A 19,860-nucleotide genomic window follows, 5' to 3' on the forward strand; every position below is an offset into this window, starting at 1 on the left:
CAATTCTGGTATAGCTGTCTAAAAGATCCCACCTAGCCTGCCTTTCGCACTGCCAAGCCGAGTTATTCCTCATTGCTACTTTAAAAATATATTCTAATTGTTAATCTAGGTAACAGCAGCCTAGTGATATAGGAACATCAGTGCAAAAGTGAAACATCCCACAATAGGCCACTGCAAATATTTGTGTGTGTGTGTGTGTGTGTATAAAGAATTTTATTTTTAATGAGTGTTTCAGAAAACTATTGCTTTAGTTTTTTCTTGCATAGACATTCCAATTTTGGAACATTTTTCTTCTAACTGCCATTTTTCAAGATGGTGGATGTGGTTATTTTGATATTTAAAATGCCTGTAGGATGCTCATCCTGATGTGTGGTCTGTAGACGTGCTCTTCTTCATCCATTCAGAATCTGCTACCAGTTGTATGATTGTGTTCCCATGGTCTAGTATTATGAGGAAAAAATGTCTCTATTCACTCTCCACTATGCAAAATGTCTCATAGAAACTTCGGTTAGTCATTTTAGCTATTCTTCATAAAGAATGTATGTCTGTTTCCATTGCTTGTGATCCAGTTACATGGGCGTTTTGAATTAGCTTTTTTATTTTGGGAAACTCAGGGGCAGCCAGTGGTAGAAGAAATAGTTTCTCTGCAGACTCTTGCAGCCAGATTTGTATTTAAGGCTTTCTGTTTTGGTTCTGGTGGGTTTTCCGGGCTGTGTGGATTTTATTCCTAACGTTTCGCCTGCATCTGTGGCTAGCATCTTCAGAAGTGTATCACAGAGAAAGTTTCACACTTTCTGTTTTGGATTCAGCTTTCTTCGGCCTCCATGAAACTGCTGCGGCTTTGGGCAAAACATGGTTATTAGATTCAGTAATTTTCATAAAATTCTCAGTTCTCTGAAGCTTCATCCTCTGTTTAAGGTAGATTTGTTAAATCATCCCACTTATCTAGATAGTCAGAGCTTGAGAAGGCTGTGTCTGGGGAATGCACACAAGCCTGTCAGGGGTAAATTCACCTTTGCTCCTTTGATAGTTAATCATATTTTTGACAGGAAGGGAAATGTCTACAGTAGTAAAATGCGACTACAGGTTTGTTTGCATATACGAGGAGGCATAATTCCTTAAACATTTTGGTCACCGAACTGAAACAATGGAATTCCCTTCCCAGGGAGAGTTGACTGTCGTATTCTCTTCTACTAAGGGTTGAAGACTTCTGTTTTGTTGGAATGCCCTCAGTGACGCTTATGAACCTCCTTCCAGTTCATGATATAAATTTATTTTGTAAAGGTTGTTTTGTTATGATTACTGCCTTGGGGAATCTAAGTGGGATGGAAAAGTTGTGTTAAAATGTTTTACATAAATCAAATAAGTAAAGCACTGTGGTAGTTCTAATAAATTTAAAAATCTATGATGGCTTAGTTTTATCATACATGCATGTATTCATTATTTGCCATTGCTCCGTAGCAAGGATGTAGGTAAGGGGGGGGTTCATGGGTTCAAACCCCCGCATGACATGTCTGAAGGTCCACCCCCTTCTCCCCACCTGCCCACCCACCCCCACCGGCTGGGCTCCCAACCGGAAGTTCCTTTTTCCCTCCCCTCCGGGGAGAAGAGACTGCCATCCGGGGTAAGAGACTGCTATGTATATAATGTTGTAATGCCATTAAAGGTTCTTTGTTTGTTTTGTTTGACTGCCATCCCCAGCCTTGGAGAGCTGCTTTTATAAGCACTGAGTCTGGGAGCGGGGCTTGGGAGGTGTGGCCATGACCCTACCTGCCCCTGGGGGCGGCTGGGAGCCCAGCCAGTAGGGAGGGGCAGGGGAGGGGAGACTGCCATCCCCGGCCTCAGAGAGCTGCTTTTATAAGCACTGAGGCCAGGGGTGGATCTTGGGAAGGCATGACCATGCCCCCAAACACACCCCATACAAAAATCTATAGCCACGCCCCTGCTCCATAGCATAGTACACTGGTGCTTTCTGTCATTTTGAGTTTTGAAAAGTTTTTTGTATATGTTACAATTTGTTTTTCTCTGCTTTTGAACCACAGGCCTTAAATAGAGGTATTGCAGCCGTCAAAGAAGATGCTGTGGAAATGCTAGCCAGCTATGGATTGGCTTATTCCCTCATGAAGTTCTTCACTGGTCCAATGAGTGACTTCAAAAATGTGGGACTGGTGTTTGTAAACAGTAAAAGAGACAGAACCAAAGCAGTGTTGTGCATGGTTGTGGCTGGTGCAGTGGCTGCTGTATTTCACACGTTGATAGGTAAGTCCTCCTACATGTTTTGCTAAAATCAACTGCTGCTCGCATAAGCTCACCAAAGCATGGCCTCTCATACCCTTCATTTGCCTGCTGCTCCACAGACCTCCAAAAGACTCAGTGACAGGCTGCCCACTGCCTGGGCAGGAAAAACAGAACCTAAGGCTGTGAACCCAAGGGAGAGGAAATCGGTAGGAGAAAGAGGTGTGGCAGAGTCAGGGGCAGTCTAGAAGGGGGGAATGGCCCTGGGAATAGGCCCCACCTCTCCCCAGCTGGTCCAGGCCCCGCCCCCTCAAAAGAAGAAAAGTGGGAGAAACAGTCAGCCTGCTGGCACTCCAGCTCTATACCTTCTTGACTGGGCATCTCTGCCCAGGCACCACATGCTGGTCACCCGTGCTAGGGGCTGGCTGCACACAGCGCATGACACCTGCACGGAGTATGAGAACTGGGCTTGTCTTTGCCAGGCTGCGTGTGGCACATCTGGGTGCCACTTTCCTCAGGAGGCATGCAGCTTGCCCAGATCGGGCACCTCCTTTTTATCCCTGGGTTGGGCGAGCCCAAGTGATTAGTGGCTGTAGTGGCCAGTCTGCCGCTGCGGTAGGTGAAGGATGGAAACATTCTTCTGAGCCATTCACACAAATCCCCCTTCTGAAAGAATTCCTGAAACTAATTTGAAAAGGTATGTACCTAGCTGCCACCTGAATGTTATTCCATCAATATGTGGAGATTACAACCTGTGTGAAACGTATTTTCACAAGGCTGTGTGCAGAAGTTTGCATAATTTGCCCAAATCCTGCTAATCCTTCTGGTAAACAAAGACTGATGTCTTGGACAGCAGATTTTGTGGGTTGTTAAAGAATGGCAATTCATTAACTTTCCTTTGATAAAAAGTTTAATCTTTATTCCAGGAATATTTCTTCTGCAAATTCTGGTGCGGGTGATGCTATTAATTCTGGTGTGCCTACAATAATTAGGCACGGCACATAAATCAAGATGAAGGAACAGGCCCTTCCTGTTTACATTGTAAAAGTTCAGATTTTTATTTTTTTTAAAGGACAGCACTGATAAAAATGATAGGAGGGAAATCAGTTTGAGAATGTCTGAATGAAAGATGAGTTTTTAGTAGCTGTTTAAATCCAGGCGGGCCCTGGTCTGGTTGTTCGTGGGATGGTGGGCCCTCCTGGGCACTTCTGACCTTTAAGGAAGAAGAAGAGTTTGGATTTATATCCCCCCTTTCTCTCCTGCAGGAGACTCAAAGGGGCTTACAATCTCCTTGCCCTTCCCCCCTCACAACAAACACCCTGTGAGGTGGATGGGGCTGAGAGAGCTCCAAAGAAGCCCAAGGTCTAGCCCAAGGTCACCCAGCTGGTGTGTGTGGGAGTGTACAGGCTAATCTGAATTCCCCAGATAAACCTCTACAACTCAACCGGCAGAGCTGGGAATCAAACCCGGTTCCTCCAGATTGGAGTGCATCTGCTCTTAGCCACTGCTCTTAGCCACTATGCCACTGCTGCTCTATGTATGAGAACTATGACTGGCCCAGGGTCACCGAGCAGGGAAACAAACCAGATAAAACTCTGCCGCTCATGTGGATAAGGAGGGGAATCCAACCTGGTTCTCCAGATTGGAGGCCAAGATTGCTCTTGGTAAAGTTGAAGGTAAAAGAGAAGTAGAAGAAAGAGCTATGGAAAATAGGGATGTGTTCTCAGATATATCTGGCCCAAAAATATATCCAAAAATTTTCAGGTATGTTCCAGAACTGGATACACATTAAAGAATCACAGTCAATACCCATATACCCACCCCTGATATTTCTGGAAATATTTAGTGACTTGCTGACTATCTAGGGCTGGCATTTTAAAGTGTCAAACTTGAGGGCCTTTTTTTTGCAGATTTCCTGGGCAACAGGAGGGCGGAGAAAAGCTTTCACAGGCAAAATGGATTGCATTTTTAGGGGAGCTTGCTGGGTTGCTTCTGGTGGGATCCTCTGTTGGTTCTCTTTGCATCATGAGACTTTTGACCTGTGTTGACTTGCACTTGTGTCTTACCTTGGAGAAAGCAGGTGGGGGGAGGGGCTCTCCATAGGTAATGACAGAAGATGGCTGGCAGCCCTTTATTCAGAGACCCATTGGGTTCACTTGAATTTAGGGGGTGCTTAGGGGGCAGGCAGACTAAATCTGCTGAAATCGTGGGCTGGTTTCTCAAAAAACAGCCCCTGCAGCCCCCTGGAAAGATTTCTCATAAGGAATAAATGACCCAAATAATTTTGCAATCTCCACACACACACACACACACCTATAAAATAAATCCTGATACTAAGCCAGAATGTAGTACTGCAAGGTTGCCTGTCAGTAGACATTAACCAGACTCCAATATTGATAATGGTGGTCCTTATTGAAGGTCTGTGCAAGGCTTGTCATAGCCAGGTCTGAGAAACGGGAGAAACCCAAAGGGAGATATAGCTTGAGCACCCTCAAACCCCCTGCCCCTTGCCAGCTGGTGGAAAAAGCAGGGAGGTTAGAATGTTTACATCGGGGGGGGGGGGGGGGGGGGGGCCATTATCTGGTTGCCCGGCACTACAGGGTGGAGGAATGGGGCTGAGAGAATCTGAGAAGCGAGGCCAGTTAGCGATCAAATGGCTACAAGCTAGATGATCTCTCAGGACCTGAATGGGCTTTCAGTTGCCAGCCTCCTGCCAGGAAGCAACAATAAACTGATACCAAATTAAGCATTTAGTAGTTGGACTGTGAAAGAGATTAAATGGTTGAGAGCAGCAGCTGTAAAAGCTGAGAAATAATTGATCAGGACAAGTACCCAGATAACCCAGACTACCAATAATTATGCCCTTCCCAATATCCAATTTTTTTTAAATAAAAATTTTTCCCCTAAAGGAAAGGGCATTGAAGAGCATTGGAAGCAGCCCTAGAGAAGAGCCCAATAGTGGAAACATAGCACTTGTATGGTAACATTTGAAGGAAGCATGATTTCCAGTGGCAGAGAGAGGAAGGAGCCTCTACCCATGACCCATCTGTGCACCAACCTCATGTACAGGAAGGGGGTAGAAATGCACTGGCTGTGACTCTTGGTTGGGTTATGAAGTTCCATTCTGCTTTCCAAGGTCTTTTCCACTAGAGGAAGGAAGGAGCCTTACCCTTGGTGCAGAGGCTCAGCATCTGGTATCAAGAGAAGGTTCCTCACACTGGAGGAAAATGCATCTCCCAGTAGACTGGACCTGCTGTGGCTCTACCCGCTAAGGTGGAGCAGATGATTAAAGCATATCACAAAGCATTTTAGGGCAAAATTAATCTGGTTAAGAAATAGTTATTTTTATTATTCTGATTATAATTTGATGTCATGTAATGTAAATGATGCTAGATGTGTAGAATTCAGAGGTGCTGATGTTATTTGTGTCTGTCTTGTCTAAAACCATCCAAAGTGTAGGTGACGTATGTGCATTGCATAAACACTTGATTTGAAAAATAGTAATAATAAATCATTTTTATTTCTGCAGCATACAGTGATTTGGGATACTACATTATCAACAAGTTGCACCATGTGGATGAATCCGTGGGAAGTAAAACGCGCAAGGCCTTCCTATATCTTGCTGCCTTCCCTTTTATGGATGCTATGGTAAGTTGGCAGCATAGGTACATGGACTGTTGTCCTTGTTTTGTGCACATTTGTTTGAAGTCATAGAATGTCATTTGGATCCCCAAGTGCTTGGCATGTTGCATTTGGGAACCACAGTTTGTGCTGAAGTCTGTCCTCCCCTCTTATAAGAGCTGAAATAATTGTGTCCAGGTTATTTTGGTGCAGCATTTGATGGGGCCAGGGGAGAGACAGGCCATGGCTCAGTAGCAGAAGGTCCCAGCTCCAGTCCTCCCATCTCCAGTTGAAAGGATCACGTAGTAGGTAATGTGAAAGACTCTACAGAACTGCTGCTCATTAGGAGTAAACATTGTCAGTTCTGGTAGCTCAGTATTCATACAGCCCTGAAACCATTCCACTATTTGCTGTGGCAATCTGAAGTTAAAACACTGTTCATTTGGTGAGTCTCACTGATTTTATTGTTCTGTCTTGTTCAGGCTTGGACTCATGCTGGCATTCTTCTGAAACACAAATACAGTTTTCTGGTGGGCTGTGCCTCCATCTCAGATGTCATTGCTCAGGTAAGGAGCCCACCGATTAGGCCTAGCCAAAGATACCCTATACTTGTACTTGAAATAAGTCTAGGAAGTTATAACCGTGTAAAGGCTCTGACCACTTTAAAGCAATTAAAATCATAGCGGGGGGGGGGGGGGGCAGCAAAAGGTAGCTTCTCTCAGTTGTCATGCAGCAAAGTGGCCTCGTAAAAGTGCCCTTTTGTGGTAAAATCACAAGTTACCCTATCTTGAAAGGGCACCAGTCAGCTTCAGCGTTACTGCATGAATTTTATCGCAGAGCAATTCTGGCAAATCCATTTATTCCCTTTGCCACTCCAGCTCCTTAGTTCTATTAAACACCACGAACTTTATCAGTCTGCTGAATGCTCTCAGATGTTAATAGGAACATTTAATTGAAACAGAAGGCATCTGCTAAATTAATGTAGTTGGGTGGGGAAGCAGCATATTCATTTAAAACACCTTTAATCCCCAGCCACTTATGATTCAGGAAGTCGCAGCACAGTAGTTCACCACTGCAGCTCTTGGCACTGGGCCTTGTGTTAGTTGAGGGGCCAAAGATGTCAAGAGTCAACTGTTTTTCATCCTTCAAGTACCATGAGCTTTAACTGGAAGGATGGCAAATATGGCTGTTCACAATTAAAGGAACTAGGAATGAGTCCTGAGCATAATAATTAGAATCCTTTACATTATAGCATTGTGTTTTAAGAGCAGGAAAATGGACATGGAGTTTCTTTCTTAAAATTTTTGTTAATAATATTGCTTCTTATTTGTATAATAGTTTCCAACAGTTTGTTTGCCCAAGTAGATGCATATATTTTCATTTAATTTTAATAGCTGATCTGCAACTGATAAAATCTTTAATGCCCCAGCTAGAGAAGACAGCTAAAAAGGTCACACCCAATGGATTTGCCAGACTGCCTGGAATACCACCTTGGTTCCAAGCACAGAGCAATAGCTGCTTCTCTCTTGCCCTTGTTCTCACACAAAAGCTTTGTCCGCAGCTGCCGCCCATCAAGACCTTTCCCTGCACCCACACTGGGCAGCATGAGGGGTCGGGCACTGATGTCCAGGGTCAAGGGCGTTTCCTCTCCAGGCATTGATTGATTGATTGATTGGTTGGTTGGTTTTGTATACCGCCCTATCCCCGAAGGATAAGGCATTTAAGGCATTACGCGGCCTGGGACCTTCGTACCTCCGGGACCACATTACCCTATATGTCCCCACTCGGCCTCTGCGGTCAGCAGAGGCCAATTTGCTGGTGGTCACCGGCCCCTCAATGATGCGGCTGGCCTCCACACGGGCCAGGACTTTTTTATTACAGTTGTCCGTCCACCCCTGGCGGGACCTTTTGGCGAAGTTCCGCGAGGGCCTGTGTAAGACTGTGTTGTTCCCACCGGGCTTCCTTTGAGTGCCTCAACCGCTGACTACGGTGCCCCCTCCTTGCTACCTTACAATTCTGGCACTGGTACATCAGAGCTCTCATATTGAGGGGCCGCCGTCCCCCCCTCTTTTGGGGTGGGTTGAAATTGAGGCGGGACGCCTTGTTTAAATGTTAATTATTAACCGCTGGTTTTAAGTATTTTAAGACGTTTTATTGATGGAGCCTATGTATTGTGTACTGGATTCGCTCCTGTTTAATGCTTCATGTTTTATATTATGTTGTTCACCGCCCGGAGCCCTTCGGGGATCGGGCGGTATAGAAATTGAAATAATAAATAAATAAATAAATAAAAATAAGGTCTCTGGGCGGTGTACAACAAAATTAAATCATAATATAGCATGTGAATGAGATAACCTGAAGTTTCTTTCTGTCGGCCACTTAGCAGCCACCGCCTCTAAATAGCAGTGGGAGTGCAAATTATGTCCTGAATCACCATCCAAAATGTACGTTGTGTACATGTTGAGTACCTTGATTGCATCCTCTGGGGTTTCATTTTCTTCTTGCTTTCTTTCCACTTCACAGGTTGTTTTCGTAGCCATTCTGCTGCACAGTCACCTGGAGTGTAGAGAGCCCCTCCTGATCCCCATCTTGTCCTTGTACATGGGGGCGCTTGTCCGGTGCACCACCTTATGCCTAGGCTACTACAGAAACATTCATGATATTATTCCTGACAGCAGCGGCCCAGAGATGGGGGTATGTATTGAGACATTAATGGATCTAACTGTCTGATTGTCTAAGATAAGTCTGCCTTGCAAACAGACCTACAAAATTAGTAATCAGTATGAAAGAAAAGAAATTAAAAGAATGAATTATTCCAATTTTCAATTGCTTTCCTGGCTGGTCAGCTAGAAAAGATACTTCTCCCCATCCAAAACCTTTCACAAAGCATTCTTACTCAAAGAGAACATAGCAAACTGAATTATGAAAACTCAAAAGATATGATTCAGGTAGCCCAATCCAAAGGTGGGGAGCGGGGGGAGGCAGTACACCAGTGGCTGGAGGCACTGCCTCCAAAATGGCAATAGGCAGCATAGGGGTCGGTGGAGCCAAGAGGAGCCCAGTGGCGTGAATGACTTGTGCCACACTTTTTGGTGGACTAAGTCTGTGTGGTAAAAAAGGGGTGTTCCCAGGCTGAAACTCCACTAGAAGCCAGCTACAGTCACTTCCACCGCTGGGGAGTGCCCCCAGAAAACCCCTTTTTACACCAGTGCAGTCCCCAGTGGTGAAGAAGCTACAGCATGAGGAGCAAACTTCTGAATTTGTGTGCCGTGGAGTTGTGCAGCAGCCCTCTGCCACGGTACTGTGCACCGCCCTGAGCCCTTCGGGGATAGGGTGGTCTATTAAATATAAGAAAGAAAGAAATATTCATCATCATCATCATCATCATCATCATCATCATCATCATCATCATCATCATCATCATCATCAAAGTGCCTGTGTCAGTATCCGTGCCACTTTGTGTGGGGCTGGTGGCATGAGTGCCAGCATAGATTCCATGCTCCCTTTTGGATTGCACAGCTAGGAAGCTCTCATTTCTTAAACAATAACAATATCTAATTTTTAATGGAAAAGGTCAAAATAGTTAAAGGTAGTATCACTAATATCAACTTTCGCTTAATATATAAAATCATGACAGTCCCAATATAATATATTTCACCAATGCAACAATTATCCAAAAATTGTCATACTGTTAAGAATCTGTTGCTTCCTGTTGCCACTGGTTTTTGTGTGGGTGGGTTGTGCTTACTCATGGAATGCCTCATATTTTGATAAGAAAAGCCTTTAGCTGTTTTTGGGTGGGTGGGTCGGCTGTGCTCTGATATTGTGATTCACCAACATTTCCTCCTATCTGTCCTTCAGGGAGATGCTACGATAAGAAAGATGTTGAGCTTCTGGTGGCCTCTGGCATTAATTCTGGCCACACAAAGAATTAGCCGGCCTATTGTCAACCTCTTTGTGTCTCGGGATTTGGGCGGCAGCTCAGCAGCCACAGAGGTAGGAGTCCCTTTGGGAAGCGCTGCGTGTGTGAAAAAGCAGGGCTGCCAGACTTTCACAAGGCAACTGCTTGTAGTCCCTCTCTCTTTTTTAGAAATGTTTTGATGAAGATCTCAGGGAAGATCCTCAGGGAATCAAAAAGCTGCAGAATTTTGCATGAATTTGTCTCAAAATATTCTGAGGGTCATTTCTGCCCACTCCTCTGACAATAGTGATTTCTCTGAGTTCTGTCATGACTAAAGGCCAAAGCAGAAATTGCACGGAGGCCCATATTTCTTTCCTCCATATATCTGAGGAAGTTAAAGCTGCCCCACATTTTGCCCAGCACTATTTTTAGGGGCTCTGTGAACCCTGAGAGCAGGGGTTCAACAGGACCTATGGACAGCAGTGGGAGGAAGATGCAGAAATGTAACATTACACAACTAGCCTTTATGGCCTCGGGGCCAAAAGACCATCTCTCTCTGGATATCTTTGTGTCAAGCAGCTGCACTCTTTGGAGCAAGACCTGCTTTTACCACCATCACACAAGCAGGTGACAAGTAATTTTCCTAATAAATCAATTAGTTCCATTCTGTGAGTACAGCTCTGTCTCTGGTTCATTGAATATAACCTTTTGGGCCAGAAGTCACCCTAGTCCACATGACAACTGCTCTTTCATGAGCCACAGCATGTGCAAAAGAGCTCCATTTCAGCTCCTGACGTGTTTATTTTTTAAAAAAGTCATGGGGTGGAAGACTAGAAAGAGCTTGACTTAGGATCGGCAGCCTCCAAGACTACCGGCTGTGCATGTTAAGGAGACTGAAAGTTCACCATTATTTCCCACATCTTTTTCCAACCTATTTTTGCATTTCCTATAGACTGGACACTTTTATCTTTGAGGAGCAGCAGTGGCATAGGAGGTTAAGAGCTCGTGTATCTAATCTGGAGGAACCGGGTTTGATTCCCAGCTCTGCCGCCTGAGCTGTGGAGGTTTATCTGGGGAATTCAGATTAGCCTGTGCACTCCCACACACGCCAGCTGAGTGACCTTGGGCTAGTCACAGCTTCTCAGAGCTTTCTCAGCCCCACCTACCTCACAGGGTGTTTGTTGTGAGGGGGGAAGGGCAAGGAGATTGTAAGCCCCTTTGAGTCTCCTGCAGGAGAGAAAGGGGGGATATAAATCCAAACTCTTCTTCTTCTTCTTCAAAATGAAAGCCCAGATTCTCAGAATTCTTCCTCCAGTGCTGAAGTTTACACAGTTACAGAATCCCTGAACAATAAATGCTAGTATTGAGTTGATGGTTTCTGTTGCTTCTTGTCCTTTACTGCTTCATAGAACTTTGTTATGTAGATGAATCTCTAAGTTCATGCATCTGGAAATAGTTAATTGCATAGTTTGCTCTTTCTAATAGCATTTTGTGTAATTAACATTTAAGGATACCACTTTAACATGGTTTGGGGCGCTAGGTGCAAAGAATGCATTCGCTTGAGAGTAAATGCCTCTCGTATTATCAGCTGATAGTTGGCTTCATTGTTTATTTGTTCTTTTTGCACCTATTTTTGAAAGCATAATAATGGCTGAAAGAGAAAGTGCTGGCAGAATCCACAGTTGGGAAATCCAGGCTGTTGAGGGTTCTGTAGATATCTGCACATGGTGTTGCCCGTAGCCCTTCACATTGTCAGGAAGAGAAGAGAACAATTGGCTGGCATGCTGGACTTCATTCCTGGATTTTCTTGCTGGGAGTTTTACGCTGCAATCCGAAGTAATCATCTGAGTCCATGGGCTCATGAGGGTGCCACAGTGGTTAGGATTGCACTTTTAAACTGCAGTCCTCTGCACCATTTCCTAGGAACAAGTCCTGCTGAGCTCACAGGATTTACTTCTCAGTAGACTTGCTTTGGATTGCTCCATTACTGATCTTGCGCCGAAGACAGACAAGTTTTCGAATCATGATTGGAAAATTCTGAGCATTCATTGGGGGATGTGCGTCCCCCTCCCCGCTTGGGTACCTGTTCACCCCATTCACTTTTTGGAGCCAGCTATGGCTCAGTGTTACAACCGCACCAGTGTTAATGCTCAGTTTGGTTATCTTGAGCCAGGGCTGGTAAACCTGCTCCTAGCCTGGTTGCAAACAGCAGTTTGAATCTAACCATGTTTATTTTTCCATTCTAGAGTGAGCACCTAAATAGAATGCTAAGATAGATTGTGTTCTATTTAAAAATATTCACTAGCAATTTTTCATAGAAAACAAAAACTTTTCACAGTTATAGAACCATGTGCCTTAACAACTGTAATCCTCCCTTTTCCAATAATTTTCTGATGGAAAAGTCACATTAAATAAAAAGGAGATGGAAGGTGGCGGGGGGTGGGGGTGGGGAGAGAATGACTGAATGAACAGTAGGAGGTAACGTACTCTTCTAAGTTCTCCTGTGTTTTTTTTCTCACCTGAGGTCATGTAGTGAATGTTGTGTCCCACTCTCTCTCTCAAACCACACAAACTCAAGGGTTAACAAAATCTGGATTTGTTGGAAGAGAATTGGCCTTGGTCTTCATCACTGGCCTTTTTGGAACTGGTCTGGCACAATCTGTCAAACCTCAGATCTGGAAATCACGGAAACTGTAGATTTGTTCTAAAGCCTTTAATTCAGAGTGTAGGTAACATTGTAAAAAAGAGGAATCTGGCGATTCCCACACAAACCCCTTACCCTATATCTCGTTGCCCCCTCCCACCGAGCCAAACAGCTCACCCTGTTTCTCTAGCTAGTCGCTGCCCTCGGGGGCTACTGGGAGGGCTCCCGCCTACCTCAAGGCACCCTCCGGGATGCGGGCAAGACGGGGGGATCGATGCAGGGCGACGCCTGACTATGGGTAGTCACTGCCAAGCCCGGTTGGGAAGGGGAGAACACAGTCCCGAATGGAACAGGAGCCACCGGGGAGGGGTCGGGCAAGCGAGACAGGGCATCAGCCAAACAATTGGACTTCCCCAGGAAGCAATTCAGTGAGAAGTTGAAAGAGAAAAAAAATCAGCCCAGTGGAGTTGCTTGGAGGAGAGCTTCCCTGGCGCGCAGAGCACCGCTAGATTCTTGTGGTCTGTCCACACTTCAAAGGAGTGGGCAGCGCCCTCCAACCAATGGCGCCAGTCCATCAAGGCACGCTTAATCGCCCCTGTCTCCTTGTCCCCAACAGTCCAATGCAGCTCAGCCCCCGAGAATTTGTGAGGGAGGGAGGCGCAGGGGTGCAACCTCCCATCATCCCCCCGCTGCAGAAGGGCCGCGCCCATAGCTTTGTCCGAGGCATCGACATGCACAACAAAGGGTTTGGAGGGGTCGCCGTGGTGCAAGATGGGCTCTGACGTGAAGGCCTGTTCAAGTGCCTTGAAGGCCTCCCGACACTCAGGAGACCACAGGAGCGGGGCTGCTGGCTTCGCCGCTGCTGCCCCCTTGTCAGATCAGTGAGGGGGAGGGCCAGCTGGGCAAAGTCAGGGACAGAGTCAAGATAAAAGTTGGCAAAGCCAAGGAACGATTGTCATTGCCTCCGCATGTGGGGTTCCTGCCACTGAAGCACATCTCGTACTTGCCCCGGATCCATTTCCAACCCCTGGCTGGAAATACGGAACCCTAAAAAGTCAAGTTTTTCCTTGTGAAACTCACATTTGGAGAGCTTCACAAACAAGTCATTGTCTAGCAGCCACTGGAGGACAGCCCGAACAGTGGCCCCATGCTCCGATTCCGACTGGGAGTAAATCAGTACAACATCCAAGTACATCACCACCCCTTTGGACAAAAACTCCTCAAGCACATTGATAAGATCTGTGTCCGGGATACCCTGGGGCGCCGAGGGGAAGACACCGGACTTTCGCCCCACATCAGAGGATAGTAAACCACCTCCCCCTGCCCTACCTGCCATTTGGCACTGACAGGCTCAGTCCTGACATTCAAGCGCCCCCTCCCAACTCACCCCCACAGCACTCCCCCTCGGCAGTCCCCAAACCCTGCAGTCTCCCAGGCCACAGCAGGAGCTCCCTATATCCTGACGTGCAAGAAGGTCAACCAGCTGCCTGAGAGCGTGACTGGCCACAGGGCTGCGAGGGGGCAGGATATCCCAGAAGACTGCAGGGCAGGTCTTGACAGTGAAACGCCATCGGACAAGTAGATCTAGAAGACAGAAGAGAAGATTCGGGAACCTCAGCGGTGGGGAGGGGCTGTGCAGTGTTGTTTCCAGAGTCCTTCAAAAGAAACTGCGGCTGGCTGTGTAGTCTGGGCCGTTTTGACCATGACCCCTGAGGGCCCGCCTGCACCTGAGTCAGGCCTGGGCAGAGTAATCCAGAACAAGTAATTTAGGGTTACTTCTGTCTAGTACATTTTGGTTAGTTGTGGAACTATTCAGTCTTTGCTGTTTGATGGCAGGCTAAAGCAGCCTCCCTGGCTTCCAGATGGGCAGCCTTTCCCACCTTTTAGTTGAGGAAATGGCTCTATCGCTGGCTTGAGCAGCAGTGCCTTTCAGCAGCTGTATAAACTCAGAAAGCAGGAAAGCTTGTGAGAGGTGTGGGGAAGCCAGCAGATGACACTGAATGTCTGAGAAGGCAGACCCTGCTGATGTGCCATAGAAAAGGCCCAGTCTTGCAAATCCTAGCTTTATTCTGCTCCAGTTGTGACTGGAGCAGCAGTGGCGTAGGAGGTTAAGAGCTCGTGTATCTAATCTGGAGGAACCGGGTTTGATTCTCCGCTCTGCCGCCTGAGCTGTGGAGGCTTATCTGGGGAATTCAGATTAGCCTCCCACACACGCCAGCTGGGTGACCTTGGGCTAGTCACAGCTTCTCGGAGCTCTCTTAGCCCCACCTATCTCACAGGATGTTTGTTGTGAGGGGGGAAGGGCAAGGAGATTGTCAGCCCCTTTGAATCTCCTGCAGGAGAGAAAGGGGGGATATAAATCCAAACTCTTCTTCTTCTTCTAACTCAGGCCACGTGGAATGCTGCTGGGGGTAACTCTGATACTGTGATGTATCTGAATATCAGGTGATAGTCAGGTCTGGTAAGCTTCTGTGATCATGTGACCTGTCATGTTCTCCTCCTTCCTGTTCCTTAGGCAGTGGCCATTCTGACAGCTACATATCCAGTGGGTCACATGCCATACGGCTGGTTGACAGAGATCCGAGCTGTTTATCCTGCCTTTGACAAGGTGAGCTTATTTTTCTAGTCACGAGAGCAGACCCTTTGCTTCTATTTCAGACAGCTCCCTGCCAAGTGTGCTGTCAAACAAACCTGGGGTTTATTAACAGCTTGCAAAAAAGGGGCATAATATGAATCTTTGTGGCAGCTGGCTCAGAGGACTAGTGGTTTTCCACGGGCATTTCCATCTCTTGATGACACTGAACTTTTCTTGTGTCCAGGAAATGAGGCAGCCTGGTGGGAATGAGGGCACTTTCACATATGCGGAATAATGCACTTCCAATCCACTTTCACAATTGTTTGCAAGTGGATTTTGCTATTCCGCACAGTAAAATCCAGCTGCAACGTGCATTGAAAGTGGATTGGAACTGCATTATTTTCCACGTGCGGAAGTGCCCTGAGAAAGCCTGAGAAAGCCTCTTACTTGTAGTGACTGCAGGAAGGGCGGGCTTGAACCAGGCAGGCAGTCATCTGAGGTGGGCCAGATCAAGGGACGGTGACAATATTGCAGACTCCATGCACAAATTGAGAACACTCCCTCCACCCTGAGTCCTTCAGGATGCCACAGAGGGCTCCAGGGCACACTGGGTAGCAGCAGGCCCTTCCGAAAGCTGGCTATGGCATGGCTGGCTTCCCCATGCAAGATCAGAATCTGCTTGAGATTCCCACACAGCTGTACTGGGATTCCCGATTCCATTCTGAGAATCCCCTGCTCTGCCCTGTCCTGAACAGAATGGAAGGGGAGAAGATCCTCTGAGCCAGTCTTCTCCCATTTGGAAAAAGAGAAAAAGTACATCAAGCCATTACTCTGCAGTTCTCCATTCGTGCCTCCCTTCCTTCTCTGTGAATTCTGTCCCTTTCCATCCCTCTTGCATGTAGCTGCTTTTCTTTGGATGTGCCTCATACAAGACAGTCAACATGAAACTCCCCAATAGTTGCTCTGTTGTGGCTATGTATATCAGCGGGGGTGGGGGGGGCACGGGGCCATAATGAGCTGCCTGTTTCCAAGAGGTTTGAGGGAAGACCTGCCCAGCATGCCAGTGGGAATGCCCTTCTGCATTTCTATCTAAAGTCAAAATATACAAACACATTTCTGATTCCTCCTCTATCTTCATCCGTTGGTCTACACTGAGACCCGTTCCACACGGGCCAATAAACACGGGTTAAGGATGGTAAAAAACCCATTTTGGGGGGAACTTTGCATGGATCCCGTCCTTAAAGCAAGTCTGTCCCATGTTATTTCCCACAAACCATGTTTTTCGAGAATTGCACTGTCCGTGAGTCTTTTTTAAAATCCTGGGTTGCATCGGTTGGAGGTAACCAAAAAAAAAAATTGATGCGCCTCCATGCAAAGGTGCGACAGCAACCCAGATTATTTCCGTGGGCTCCAATCACTGCCTGCATGCAGTGGCGTATTTGCCTAGGGACAGGGGGTACCCTCTGTGCCCGGTCACGTGCGGGCACAAAATCGGGTCCCCACATGACCAGGAAGATGACAAGGCAGTAGGAAGCCTGCTGCCCTCAGCCCTGCCCATGTCGGCATTGACATGGGCAGGGCCAAGGAAGCCAGAGGACCCCCCCATAAGCCTCGCCCCTTCCAGCTGCCGGCTCCCCTCAAACCTCACCCCCTCCTGGCGTGGCTACACCCCCAAGCTCATAAAAGCAAAGGCCTTAGCACGGAGCCTTCCAGTTGCTTCTGTCCTTCCCAGAGGGGAGGGCAGAAGGGACTGCCGGCTGCTGGCTCAAAGCCAGCAGCCGGGAAGGGGTAGGGCTCGGGGGTGGGCCCTGCCCCAGACGTCGCAGGGGGTGGCCGGAGAACAGATGTCTCCAGGCGCCTTTTCCCCTTGGTACGCCTCTGCCTGCATGGATGCATATGAATGCAAAAACAAGAAAGCGGGTTACTTTATCCAGACTGCAGCCCACTATACATTTGCTCTGCGGAAAGGGCCTGAGAGATGCTGTAAAGCATAGGTGTCAAATTCACGGCCCTCCAGATGTCATCCTGGCAGGGGATTATGGGAACTGTAGTCCATAACATCTGGAGGGCCGTGAATTTGACACCTGTGCTGAAAAGGGCTCTACTGCTGTGGTGGGCAAGTTTTCTAAAACAGCCCTTGCTTGTGGAGGAAGTGCACGGTTTGATATTTGCACAGCAAATGTTGGCTTCTCTGCGCAGGACAGAACATTGGGCACTTAACTTATGTACACATCATTAGAGTGCACAAGAACCAGGTGCTTAGAGATGTGGTTTCTATAGGTTGCTTCCTGGTCTAATTGGAGAGAGGCTGAGCCAGGAGCTGCCGCCACGAGTTCTGTTCGCTGGGCCAGCCGATATTCCTGGGAGCACAGCAGAAACGCAAAAGTGCCTCACGTGTGCAGCCCTTCCGGTAGCATTTGCTTGACTTGATTTTGCTTTTTGCTTTAAACCACTGGGTCTGCTTGTTTAAACCCCCACGAAGGGAGTCAGAGAGGGCAAACTCTGGACAAGCAGAGCAGGTGAATGAATCCAGGGTCAGTTGGTGCGGCAGCTGTTGCCATGGAAGGGCCCTCTGGCCCTTGCGGGGCCTCTCCCTGCAGCTGCACTTGGCTGGTTCTGAGGAACCCGGCCGCACATTTCCCGTGGAACTGAAAAGATCCCTCCACAGGAGACCACAGATGAGCATTCAGGCCCCACACATTTCCTGCTGCTGGAATCCAGTCCCCGGCAGATGGGATGTCCCAAGAGCATGGGATGCCCTCGGCTTCACTTTCCAGCCATGGGAAAACTCTGGTAGGACACGCAGGACTGCTTTCCTGGATTGAGTTCAGTATCGGCATGAAGCAAAACCCTGCCATTTTGCTCCCCTTTATGCTTTAAGCTCGGTAGCATTCAGCAGCCAAATCTATGTTTGTCAAAGGAAAAGGCCTTGCGCTGTCTTGCCTGGACATGCGCAGGCCACAGTCGCTCTGCTCCTTTTGAGGATTGCAGAAACTTTTTTTGTCCTTTTGCTGCTGTAGACTCTCACTGGTGCTCTTCAAGATGTTGATGCCTGTGATTTCTTTTCTCTCCCACCCACACCCTAGAATAACCCCAGCAATAAAATGGTGAATACGAGCAGCACCGTCACAGCAACGCATATCAAAAAGTTCACGTTCGTCTGCATGGCCATGTCCTTAACGGTAAGGAATCCATTGTTGCAGCACGAATTAAAGGAAAGACTGGGCTTTGCCATAAGAGCACTGGGATTTGTCCTCACACGGTGTCAGAACAGGGAAGAGCAACAAAATCCTTATTTTGATTTCCATACGTGTCTGGTGTTGCCCTGGCAGAAAAGTTATGTCCCTCTGCACTCATTGAACTTAGGACGGTACTTTAAGGGTGTAAACTGTGAGTCAGGCTGTCCTGAGTTGAGCATTGCAAGTTGGGTCAGGGTTTCCTTGATTTGAGTCTGCTGCCTTTACAGTCAGAGGACTGCCATTCCCCAGTGTGCTGAGTCCCCATTCAGCTAAGGAGCATGGAGCTAGAGAAGGAGAGGTTTCAGTCCCTCCCGTGAAAACTAGAATGCCTATATTGCTATCACTAGCCAGCATGGTACAAGTGGGAAATTGTAAATAGCTTGTTTACCTGGGTTCCTGGAGACTTGGGTTCGCATTCCCATTCAGCCATGGCCTTCTGCTGAGAACCAGTGCCTCTTCCTGTACCTGTGTGACCAGTGCTTCTTCCTGTACATAAGCCTGTACATATACGTGGTCTTCGGGACTGGCAGGAGTCAATAGCTGTTCTGATGAGCTGTTCTGATTTTTTTCTGAAAATAAAAGTCAGAATTCCTTGAGGGAGAGTGTGGGTGAGCGCAGTGTTGGACAAGCACAGTGGTACTGCCAAATGCAGAGTAACCTACTGTGGACATAAGAAGAAAATAAGGAGGAGACTTTCAAGGATCATTCGTACAAGCAAATAAGTGGTGTCAAAGTCAGAATGAATTGAAAGGTTTGCCATGAGGTCTTCTTATTGTTTTCTTTCTGCTCCCCAGCTCTGCTTTGTGATGTTTTGGACTCCAAATGTGTCAGAGAAGATATTAGTTGACATAATTGGAGTGGATTTTGCCTTTGCGGAGCTCTGTGTCATTCCTTTGCGTATCTTCTCCTTCTTCCCAGTTCCAGGTATGCGGGAAACGTAATGGGGAAGGGGAGGGGGAGGCAGGGAACAGGCCAGGAAATGATGCTGTTCACAGCAGCAATGTTGCGCTACAGAGTTGCCTCATCAAATTCAGCTGGAAAGAATGCTGTGGCTCCATGACAGTTAGCTTGGAAGATGCAAGTGTTTTAATGGAAAACGGATCTGATTTTATTATTTCTGCCTTGCAATACAGAAATTGCAGTTTGACTCACACATCTCACTTCAGTTTGTGGACAGACATTACAATCATGCTGTCTAACAGCTTAGTCTAGGTTGTTCACATCTCTCAAATTTTATTGATTTAATTGAACTGAACCATTAATAATAACTTGGATGAACTTGAACTTCGTTACGCACAACCAAGAACTTTTATCAGGAACTTTTAAGCGTATGATATCTGAGGACCCAAATGTTGGTATGTATTCTGACAGTCTCTGCTACAGGCAGAAGATGCAACCAAGCTCGTGCTGTTGAATGATATTAGAGACTCTCCTCAGCTGATATCTGATCATTCTCCTGTATTTTTTTTTTACAGTAACAGTAAGGGCACATTTGACAGGGTGGCTGATGACCCTAAAAAAGACTTTTGTGCTGGCCCCGAGCTCCATCCTACGGATCATTGTTCTTATTACCAGCCTGATAGTGCTTCCTTATTTGGGGTAAGTTGCACTCTTTTGTCTCATCCACTTTCCCTGGCCTTCCAAC

At 47.0% G+C, this 19,860-nt stretch overlaps 1 protein-coding gene across 1 annotated transcript in view; it reads left to right on the forward strand.

Moving 5' to 3' along the window:
* ANKH (ANKH inorganic pyrophosphate transport regulator) overlaps nucleotides 1-19,860 on the forward strand; it is a 115,548-nt gene that overhangs the window by 87,760 nt on the left and 7,928 nt on the right. The window contains exons 2-10 of the mRNA XM_048507953.1: nucleotides 2,043-2,259; nucleotides 5,765-5,883; nucleotides 6,339-6,422; nucleotides 8,380-8,550; nucleotides 9,718-9,852; nucleotides 14,917-15,009; nucleotides 18,063-18,158; nucleotides 19,010-19,139; nucleotides 19,691-19,814. Of these exons, the coding sequence (XP_048363910.1) occupies nucleotides 2,043-2,259; nucleotides 5,765-5,883; nucleotides 6,339-6,422; nucleotides 8,380-8,550; nucleotides 9,718-9,852; nucleotides 14,917-15,009; nucleotides 18,063-18,158; nucleotides 19,010-19,139; nucleotides 19,691-19,814 (1,169 nt within the window). The remainder of the gene's footprint in view (nucleotides 1-2,042; nucleotides 2,260-5,764; nucleotides 5,884-6,338; nucleotides 6,423-8,379; nucleotides 8,551-9,717; nucleotides 9,853-14,916; nucleotides 15,010-18,062; nucleotides 18,159-19,009; nucleotides 19,140-19,690; nucleotides 19,815-19,860) is intronic.

This window comes from Sphaerodactylus townsendi, linkage group LG09 (assembly GCF_021028975.2).
Source record: "Sphaerodactylus townsendi isolate TG3544 linkage group LG09, MPM_Stown_v2.3, whole genome shotgun sequence".
Classification (NCBI taxonomy): Eukaryota; Metazoa; Chordata; class Lepidosauria; order Squamata; family Sphaerodactylidae; genus Sphaerodactylus; species Sphaerodactylus townsendi.